Source organism: Sceloporus undulatus, chromosome 1 (genome assembly GCF_019175285.1).
Source record: "Sceloporus undulatus isolate JIND9_A2432 ecotype Alabama chromosome 1, SceUnd_v1.1, whole genome shotgun sequence".
In the NCBI taxonomy this organism is placed as follows: domain Eukaryota; kingdom Metazoa; phylum Chordata; class Lepidosauria; order Squamata; family Phrynosomatidae; genus Sceloporus; species Sceloporus undulatus.
In genome coordinates, this window is record NC_056522.1 from 200,036,689 (window position 1) to 200,047,727 (window position 11,039).

The 11,039-nt window shown below is 41.8% G+C and overlaps 1 protein-coding gene across 1 annotated transcript in view; it reads right to left on the bottom strand.

The window, feature by feature from the left end:
* Nucleotides 1-4,958: 4,958 nt before the first annotated feature.
* ZNF804A (zinc finger protein 804A) overlaps nucleotides 4,959-11,039 on the bottom strand; it is a 273,108-nt gene continuing 267,027 nt past the window's right edge. The window contains exon 4 of the mRNA XM_042444930.1: nucleotides 4,959-8,707. Coding sequence (XP_042300864.1) covers nucleotides 5,419-8,707 — 3,289 coding nt within the window. The 3' untranslated portion in view covers nucleotides 4,959-5,418. The remainder of the gene's footprint in view (nucleotides 8,708-11,039) is intronic.

Genomic DNA, 11,039 nt, shown 5'->3' on the forward strand with positions numbered 1-11,039 from the left:
GCTGAATAATAATAATAATAATAATAATAATAATAATAATAATAATAATAATAATAATAATAATAATATGCTACACATGTAAAACCTGATTTGGCGCATGCCAAACTGATTAACATTTGGAAGCTGGGGTGTGATCTTTCCACTTCCATCCCTTCTAATTACATAGTTTAGAACATTTGAAAAGGCTATTCTGAACAGCAAAATCCCTAAATTCCTTCCTTCCTTCCTTCCTGAGTCACACTATTTGGATTACATATTTAAGAATAGTCACCACGGGCGAGGGGGAAGGACAAAGTTTCCTCACTTCAAGTTGATATTTCCCTGTAAATGTTGTGTCATGCCACACAATAAAATTTGCCTTTTCCCTTTGGTTTAAATGGTTGTCTTATTGATGTTCAGGGTTCTGGCTAAAATTATAGTCACTGTGTTCTATGCATACTTAAGGTGAAAACAAATGTAATCTGGACAAAAGACTCAACATTAGAGGAAGTGGAAGTCTGAAGGCTTAATGTGTTCTTCAGACAGTTCAGCTCAACATACTGTGAACATTGTATTCATTCTATATCAGTATTATATGTATGTTCATCTTGAAGGAATAGTCAAAATCCTCTGACCATCCACAGTCTAATCTGCGCTCCCTATTGCATGGATAATACAATGCGTGGCCTAGACAATCCACATTATTTCTGCTTTTAAGATTATTTTGTTAACATAGCAGAATCTGGTGATTGGTCACATTTACAGGAAATACTAGCTAGGAGAATGAGTGTTTGGGGCCCTTCCATCATTTGTCATCACTGGCTATACATGTTATAGCTGGTAAGTGTAGCAACCCAACAAGAGGAGAATAGTTAAAACCACAAAGAGCAAAGAATTGCTCTTTGTGAATGCATTACTACCAGGTATCTCATCTAATTTTGCTATGTGCCATCCTCCAACATTTCACATGTTAAAACCAGGTCACATGTGGTTGTGGAAACTAAGAACAAAGAAGAAAAGTGGGAGGAGGAGAAAGGAATTTGGACATTTGAACATGAGCTGAAAAATTGTGACAACAGAGAATTAATTGGGGCTATCTCTGCTGAATCAGGACAGTTGGAGGATATGCATGTGTTTAGCAAATATATAACTATAGAATAAAACCAACCTCAGTGTGTCCCTTTTGTGGTTGTTTTAGGCCAGGTTTCCCAACATGATGAACTACAGTTTTGGACTTCAATTCTTATCATCTGTAAAATTGATCATGCTGATTGGGTATGATGGGGGTTATTTAAAAAAAAATCCCAGAAAGCTGCTCTATAGTCAGAGAATTTGTGATATACCAAGCAAAAGCAGCCCAACAGCCATGGTGGTAGCTCAGTAAATTTCCTGTCTTTGTTCGCTTTGCTTTGTTGCATGACTGTGACTGCTAAAACCTGTGGGATTCTATATCTCATTACATGGCTGGTGGGCAAATATGGCTTCATGGGTCACAAGACCGGTAAACTCTATAGCAGTGAGCAGCCGTAAAAAAAAGTCCTCATATCATCTTGATTTGAACTGTGAATACTGGCAAATGTTCTCCATATTATTATGCTTTGGGACTACTGGCAAGCTTTCTCAAGAGAATATGATTATAATTCTCTGTGCTAATAAAAATCCTATTCAGACCAATAGAGTTCATGTAATTTGGGAAATTATATGTCTTTGAATGTTTTGTGGTCTGGTCAGGTTGCTCCTTTTCAAGGTCAGGGAGTGGGGTAAAGCCTATATTTCTCATTTGGGTGGAACATATTAACTTTTCAATCATTTCCCTGCATAGTTGTTATGGGAATGGGAAGTAATTTAACAAAATCTATAACCTAATTTAGGTTTATCATTGCAATCTGAAGATTAATTAATTCTACGAGCCCAAGTGGCTTAAAGAAATACCAACAAAAAAGAAAGAACACTGAATTTGTTGCTAAAGTATTCCAAATGTTGATAGCAAGAATTGGGGAGAAAACACTTACAAATCTATATTAGTGGAATGATTTGGATAGTTCACAAAATAAATTTTCAGTGTATTTGTAGTTTAGAAAATAAACTATTGTATCTGAAATATTTGATTGCTCACGCTAGTGATTACAAACTATGATCCTATTTGAATTATCTGGAAGTGAGTCCCAGTGAGCCTAGTACTAAGTTCTTTATAAACCAATGTTCTCAGACATCTCTGTCGCTTTGCAGTGTTAAACAACTTAAATAAAAATTACTGAAAAATCCCTTTGTAAATTTAAAACAATGGGTTCTCTGTCTTACCACCGTTTTTTGAATCAAATCTTCATATATGTTACATTTTATTTTGTGATTCACAGTCCAATTTAATATGGACTCTGTAGCAGAGTCAAATGGCTGTTGAATGAGGACTATGACTGAGAGGGCACTCCAATCTGAGGAACCACAATACCATCATTAAAGGTTTGGTCTTTTCTTCTGCTTCTTCTTTAATGGGCTGGATTCAAGAGCTGCCTTCCATGAATGGAAGGGCCTCACTTACAAAAGGTGCTTCCACCCAATATGTAGGATTTTCCCCTCTCCTCCTATGCCACAGCCCATCCCATTCAGTGGGGCTGCTGATCCTTTGTGTAGCATTTACAAGGTACTGAACAGGCTACCATGAGAAGTGGAGAGGGGGAATAGAGAGGCACCTTTTACAAGTTATACAAGTTAATCTGGCTCCAATGCACTATTCGTAATACATCATCAGTATTAGCTGGTGTACTCAGCTGTTAGCTGGACATTGTCCAACCTGAAAGTCGAAAAGGTAAGCGTTGACCAGCATCAAGACAATCACTATATACATCCTTCATTTCCAAAGTAACAAAGCAGCAGCTAAGTAGCAAGGGTATAGGATTAGGAAAATATTCTTATGAAAACAACCAATCAAATGGAGGAGGCCTCTCTTAATGCTGCATCTAGGGAATATGCAGTCTGTAGCACTGACCATTTTAGTGGTACCTGGACCTGAGAAGTGCTAGCACTGGCACTGCTGTACATGAATTTTCCTAAAGGCTGGCAGAAGGCAATAGGAAAAGAGGAAGGCTGCATTACAGATGGATAGATTCAATCAAGGAAGCCATGGCCCTGAGTCTGCAGGACCTGAGCAGGGCTGTTGATGATTGAGTGACTTGGAAATCTCTCACTCACAGGGTCACCGTAAATCAAAGTCTACTTGATAATAGTTAACAATGTACATCCAGCCATATTTCTGTGGTTGATTATAGTCCAGTTCATGTTTGGCAGCTCTGTGAGACAGCTACATGGAACATGTTTGGCCTGAATCCTATTGTTACTCCTAATTAGAGTAGGTACATTGAATAACCTACCGGTAACTATTTCTCTAGCAGTTGATTAATTCAAAGCCAAAACAGATGGCCCCCAAAGTCCGGTTCTATGCTGGCTTTGGGGGCATGGTGTTTACATGCGGCACACCCTCAAGCCAGACAGCAGCCACACCAGCAATTGCATACCAGCCAGCTTCTATCCAGCTTTGTGGTGGGGTAGGGGTGGCATTTAGATGCCACTCACCCGGAGCTGGTGAAAAGCCAGCTCCAGCAGCAAAGGGATGGCTTTTTTCTGCCCCTAATAGGAGCAGATTTTTTTCTACTTCAATTGGGGGTGTAAGTTGGCCAGATTGGGCCCATGGTGTATAGTTGCCACAGCCTCCACCCAACTTTCTCAGGGTCGTCTTGAAGCCGCCCCTTCAGGGTCATCTGTTTCAGCCCTAACTCAGTAGGTTTATTGTGGTTGAGAAAGACCAATAGGATTTCAGCCATTGTGTTTGCAATGAGAATGAAAGTTCTATGTATACTCACTGTTATTGTTCTATGTGTTCTCACTGCCATTGCCTAATAGGGAAAAACACTTTACAATGATCCTGTTTCAGATTATTAACATATCTAAAAAAGGGGGGGGGGAGAAAGGGTGAGGGATACTGGGCTTGAGCCAGGTTTAGGTATGATGGAAGCAGGTTTTCAAATCTTTCCTTCACAGGGCTGTTTCCCATCAGCTACATCTACAGCCACATCCAGTGCTACATGGAGTTGAAAAATTCTACTCAATGAAATGAAGTGTATGTATGAGGCCAAGACACCTTCTGGGATTGGGACGCCACACCCATGGCATGTGCCTCTGGTTGATATTAGGTTATCACCCCTTTCTTCTTACATCACAGCTCTGACCATTCAGACTGCCCCAGAATTCTCCTGAGTGTAGGTGTGGAAAAGAGGCAATTTCCATGAGGAAAGTTACACCTACCTAAATGTGAATTTATCTCGTTGTTCTTAGCAGTATTGTCCTGATAGCTGTCCCACCTTTGCCCTCCCTTCATAGTCATCAATGTATCCAGTGTGGCAATTAGCCATAGTATATCAAGGATGTAGATGCACCACAACAGTTCCCTTGGCTTATGGTAAAACATTCCAGGGGCCACTAAGGAGGGACAAGTTGTGTTAGTTTGTTTGACTGCCTTTCTCCAACTCACAGACTTGTCTGTGAAAATTTAAATAGTCACACAGAACAGAGGAAACATGCAAACCCGAGAGTCTGCAGGCTTCTGGATATGTTATGCTTGCTTTTCTACCACTTAGGATTATTTAAAGAGAGAAGCACACATTTTAAATCAACCATTTGGGAATGCCCTGTTAATGGGCAATATTTTCCTCTGCAGCATCAAGCTGCTAATACAGTCATATCTATTAACCTCTCCAACCTGCTCACAGTAAGACTGCTCCCCTCAAGGTTTTAGCCTCTGAGCTTTAATGATAAATCACAGAAGGCTAGGAAAAGTGGTTACCTGTAGATTCTACTATTTAAATGACAGAAAACAATGATCTCTAAAGTTAACAGTATAGGAAACAGAACACTGAAAATTAATAATTAAAAACAAATGAAATATCATCAAATCCATAACAAACAAATAAGAAATTATTGCAAGAAAGAGTTTCTTACGATATTTATGATTATAAGGAATGTTATACAAAACGTAGTGCATCAGCGTTGTCTAAACATTACTCAGGTGCAAGTACACAAATATTATCATAAAAAAACAGGAGCATACTTTACAACATAAGTTACAGTACTATAAATATATTTTATATACATGTTAACATACTTTGAGACATTATTTTCATACATACATATATCTATATATCTATAGATATATAGTTTGCATTAATATTAGACTATTCAGTGCTTTAATTTTATTATGAATCTGCACTATACACATAGATATTTGCATTGATAGGTCAATAGCAAATAGCTTGCTGATCAGGAGGCTCATGTAATTTCTTGCTCTTAGTCCATCAGTAGAGCGATTTCCGCCAATTTCTGATGGAGAGGGCTGGCATAGCCCCCATTTAAGACTCATCTTTTCATTGGAACAGTTCAACCTGAGGCCTAAAACAGAGGCTGCAAAGGAATGACGGCAGGGTGGGGTGACAGAAGAGAAGGAAAGAGTGTGTGTGGTAAAGGGGGGAAAGCCAAATGGCTTGGGTGGAGAACTGAAGCTGAAATGAATGGCAACTGGGGTGGGCCAACAATGGCTGTGTGGCCTGAAGGACAAAGTCTTGGCCCAACTGACAAATGAGGCAAAGGTGTTCGTGAAAGCGCTGGAACCTGGGAAAGAAACTGTTGGTGAGGCTGAAGGACCTTAAAGGTGCTGGCTGCAGCTGCAGCAGCTGCTGCGGCTGCCGCAGCATGCTGCTGCAAAACAGTGTGGTGGATCGTTGTGATGGAGGTAGAACACAGAGGCTGCTGCAAAGGCAAGGGTTGAAGGGGACCACTTGAAGGCTGGATTGCAGCTGCAGGAAAAGCAAGCTTCATCTTACTAGCTAACAGGTTTTGATGCATGATTTGGTGGTAGGCCTCAGGATGTAGATCTTTGAATTTGTCATGGTTTTCTGGGGGCAAGAGAAGTGCATGTTCAGGCAAGGTGAATGGGGTAAGTATTTGTTCTGTGGTTAAGAAAGCATGTCCGTTGATGTGTGCTTCTTTAAAGGGCAAAGGAGATGGGGCATTAAATATGCCTGGATTACACCGTCGCCACTCACTGGAGGATGGATTCAGTTTTTCTTGCGGTATAGTCTCTGCTACTTCATAATGGCACAGATATGCTTTAGGGGGAGGCTGGCCTAGGTTTATTTCAAGACTGGGCACTTTATTAGGAGCCTGAATTTCAGGAGCACCCATATTTTCATGTTTTTCTCCCTCTTCCAACATGTTCCTGGGTTTGGGTGTTGTCAGAATACTATGTTCAGCAACAGGAGATGCAGGACACTTGAATTCTTCTAGATAGGGAGTATTCTCTGTAACCAAACACCCTAAAGCTTGGGTGTTTTCTAATGAAAGTAATTGTTCAGGCTGTGGGTCTGTTTGGCTGTCTAGTGGCTGCTTTGTTTTTTCCATATTATTTACATAATCTGTGATGGAAGGATTTGTTGTTTGCTCTGTGCATTCTTCCATTGAATGTTTGGGAGAAATGCTGAACACTGAGGCTTCTTTTGGAGCCTTGATGCTGATGTTCTTTTTCGTAATGTCTCTATAAACACTTTCTATAAACATGTGGTGAATTTTTATTCTCTTTCTCCTTCGTTTCCGTTTAGGTTTACCAGGTAATGCTACATTACATGTCTGCCGCAGATTCTCTTCTGAGAAAAAGGCTTGTGCACTGGAACTTTCATCTGATGAGCAAGAGTGCATATGATATCTCCGTTTTCTATGTGATCTCTCTGGTTCATCTGTGAGAGAATTATATGCCCTCTTTATGGGTTGTGTTTTTGCACATTTTATATCAGGGCAGTGCCCTAAATGTTTATGGTTTGGGCTACTACTGGAACTTCTTATACTCCAGCTGCAAAATTCTCTAGAGTAAACAGAACTGTATCTTCCAGAATTCAAACTTGCTTTAATTGATTGTCTATGAGAAATTGGCTTGTTCTTTCTCCATAGATTGTTAGCATTTGTGCAGCAGTCCCCGTCATCTTTTGGGTTCCAGATTGAGTGTGGATCTTGATTCCCATGATCCTGTATGGATGTGGATATGTTTCCAGTGGAGTCACTCTTCTCAGTCCCAAGAGTTTCAGGGGTTTGGTCCAAAATTTCCAGAATGGAACTTCCCTGTCCATTTTCACCTACACACTGTTCCGGAACCTTCTGATGTTTATCAACAACACAGTTATTTTGCTGTTCAGGTACTGGAGAGATGTCAGTGTTTGACTCTGTCACTTCCTCATAATGGTGGTGGCATAGCTTTCTCCTCCTTTTTCTCTTCCTGTTTTTATGAAACCACTTTTCATGTGTTCTTTTGACATAGCTTTTGTTTTGTTGTTCACTGGCATATAAACCCTCTTGTATATATTTTGGGGGGCTGTGGCAATTTTCTTGCCTTTTGATTGCCGATGAAGTATCCACATCTATTTCATCTTGGTTCTTTTCAGAATTACAACTTTTGGCTAAAGAGTTATCCATTGCAGCAGGTTTTCCATTGTTGGATGAGTGAATATGGATATTGCTTATACAATCAATATTCACTGATTTATCTGTTTCATCTAGAGATACACCCTGGCTAGGTCCAGTGTTATGGCAAGAATTTGGCATATTTGACTGTATTTTATTTTTCTCAAGGCCATCATTCAGTCTAGATGATCTGAAGTCAAAACATAAAGGATTACAGCTATATGAAATGGATGGCTTTGCGTTTGTATAAATTAACATTTCAGATGGCCACTGAAGAACAGTTGATCCATGTTTGTTAAGCACAGGAACAAATGGCTCGGAAGGTCTTTTTTGTGGATTTTGTTTACAAGGTAGAACAATTGTTTCCCCTTCAGAATTTGCTGGAACCGGTCCATCAGATGAGTGTTTTCTAATTTCAGCTTCAGCAGTGGGTGAATCACTGCTAATGTTCTGATCATTTTCTTCCTGACCACCATGCTGTGATAAACATTCCTCATTCACAGGGAGACCTGTGCATTCAACACCCACTTGTTCATCTCTGTTGCTTTCTGTGGGAAGGCCTGGACTCCCAGAGGAAACCCCAGGGAATGTTTCATCAGGCAAAGCTGCTGAATCTACGTTAATGCAAAAGTTATCTGAATCATCAAGATTGTGTCCTTTCAAATGAGAAGCAGGGGATTTTGATTCCTGGACTTCTTCTGTTGTGTTCTCTTTACTGACTGGTTCATTTGAATCCTGTACTGGGGGAGATTCAGTATGGTCAGTATGTTTTTCTGTAAGTGGAGCCATGGAGCCAGTTTTCTCCTCAGAAGGCAGAGCAAGTTCTTCATCTGATGAAACCTGAAGATTGCAAGGCCCAGGAAAGAAACGACTTCTTCGGGCAAGTCCATGTTCAGCTGATGTTTCATCATTATATTCATAGAAAGCAGCTGCTGATGATTCAAGTTTGACTGATGCCTTCTTTGGAAATGCAAAAGAGAAGCCCACTTTGTGTCCATGGAGTCCCTGCATTGGATCCCCCAGCTTGTCAATGTCTGGCTTACTGTTATTTGCAAGTGATAAGGAAGCAACTGATGTAACATTGCTGGTAGTCTTTGAGCTGTGCAACAGAGCAAAGTTGAATTCCTGTTCCTTTTTAGTGGAGTCAATGAAACCATGTTGAGATATTTCATTCAAATTATCTCGGACCATAACTGTGGTGGATCTGAACATGGGCCCACTTCCTGGAGCACTGAAAGAGAGTCAAAACAAATAGATTAGTTTTATTAGTATAGTTATATTACTATAATTCAAGATCATTTCAAAAACATTTGAAATGTGCATCTAGCAATGCAATGGCAATCTTACTAAAACACACATAGGCGCGTTACAGATTGCCCGTTTGGGGCGGCCTGTAACTGGCTCTTTCCCCACCGGATCGGGGCCTCAGCTGCCACAGCAGCAGCCTCTGAGGCCCCAATCCACTGCTTTCCAGGCTGCGGGGAAGCGGCAAAAGGCTGCTTCCCCGCGGCCTGGAAAGGGGTGTCCTTGGGGCTTCAAGCTTCAAGCTTCAAGCCCCGAGGACACCCAGTGACGGCGGGGAGGAGGAGAAAGGGGCTGCTTGGCCCCTTTTTGCTTTGCATTGCTGGCGCAGCCATGTAAAGGCTGCGCCCAGCGACGCAAAGGTGGAAGGAGCTCTGAAACAGAGCTCCTTCCAGGTCCGTGGAAAGGGCGCCCCAGGTGCCCTTGAGTGGCCCCATTACGTCACTTCCGCACCGCCCCGTTTGGAGGTGGAACGGTCGTGATGTATTCATGATGGCACCCGTGTGTATAGGGCGTCGCCATTTTCTATGCACTCTGCGTATTAGAGTTAGGGGTGTCAGGAAGTGACACCCCTTCCTAACCCTAGTACGCACAGAGCGCGTACTTAATGCCTATTTGTAACGGGCTATACACATACTGCATAGTCCTGACGTATGAAAGACAAAAAGTATTCAGACATTTGTATATCCTGAATTCTAAAGGGGGTTTTGTGTCCAATGTCTTAATGCAAATTTTCCTTCTCTGGTTACTGCAGAGGAATAACTAAGAGTTCATGGCTTCTGCTGCCAGCAGTTCCAGCTACAGAGCTTGGGAGAGTTTTGGCTCCTATGTCTTCCATGCCTCCACTTTGCATTGGCAGACTATCTATTTTTGTTGCTATTATGGCTAGTTGCATTTGGTTGTTCCCTCCCTCTAAACTCAGTTTGCAGAGCAAAAAGCAAGTGGAAGTGCAAATGCTACTGCTCCTCCCTATTGCAGCCTGTTAGAACATCCAGTCAGGAAAAGTGGGAAGGGAGACCTGTACACTCAGGAGACATAACACAGTATGAAATGTTGAAGTAAGAGGACTTCACTAGATCAGGCTTTATAACAACCCCCTCAGAGAGAGACCAAGGCTTACAAGTGGCTGTTCAGATCTACAGCAATATACTTGATTCTCACCTCTATCAGGAGCAGGTCTTTTGTAAAACCCGATCCACATTGTTGGTAAAATCTATCGTCCCTTCACTAACTTAGGGAGTGGAAACTAAAGTCAGAGGGAACAGGGGAGTCCAAAGGAGATGGGAGATGACGGCATTGTCCTGCTAATTTAAAAATTCTGTGGCTTCCACCTTCCGAACTCTGATTTCACTACCTCACTGATCTCATTTCGAATGTTGTCAGCAGGAGCAGGTGCCCAGAAAAGGCTTCTGGGTGGGGGCCTGGCAGACTGTCCCACCCTTCCTCCTCCCCCCTCTCTTGTCTGTCCCCCTGCTGGCTGCCTGCCACTTGGCCAGACCATGGATGCAGAGTGGTGCTGTGGCCTCCTGTTGGCCCATTCTGGGTTTGGCATAGCTGCTCATCCAGTAGATGTGCCACACCTGGAATTGAAGACACTGCACCCACTCCAGCAGACACCCAGTGGCTGCAGAGGAGTGCTGCAGCTCATGAAATCCCATTTTAATATAATTATTATTATTTATAGCCTGCCTCTCCTCGGAGGATTGGGGCAGGTTACAAACCCATTTTGTGTCTGTTATGGCTGCTGGGTGAGTGAGAAAAGGAGGTGACACCTTTTCTTGCTTGCCCATGCAGTCACACCAATCCTACCAGGTGTACCAGACCAATGTAGTGCATATACCTCACTCCTCCGTAAGGATGCCTTTGAGCAGGGGTCTTTATAATTCCCACCCTGGCACCCTGGAAACCAACAGACAATTCACTTGATAAAAGAAAAAAATTTAAAGCCAGCTGCTCTCTTCCTTTCTTCTAGTCTTGAAGAACCCCCTGGAATTCAAATGCGGCTTTTAGTGATGGTCTTTATTGCCACTGCAAAGAACTGATGTGCCTTGTGCTTTAATATAAACACTGTAATAAGAGCTTCTAATATAAATAAATAATATTTATTTTTCTTAAGGCACTGTGTTTTTTAAAATTACCCATTACAGCACTATTAGTTTCAGTGTCAACCCAAGATTATGGGCTGTCTGAGATGGTCTGAGGCAAAAGATAAAATGGCAGCCTACATTCTACATACAGAAGTGAACCAGCGGGTTGCTTCA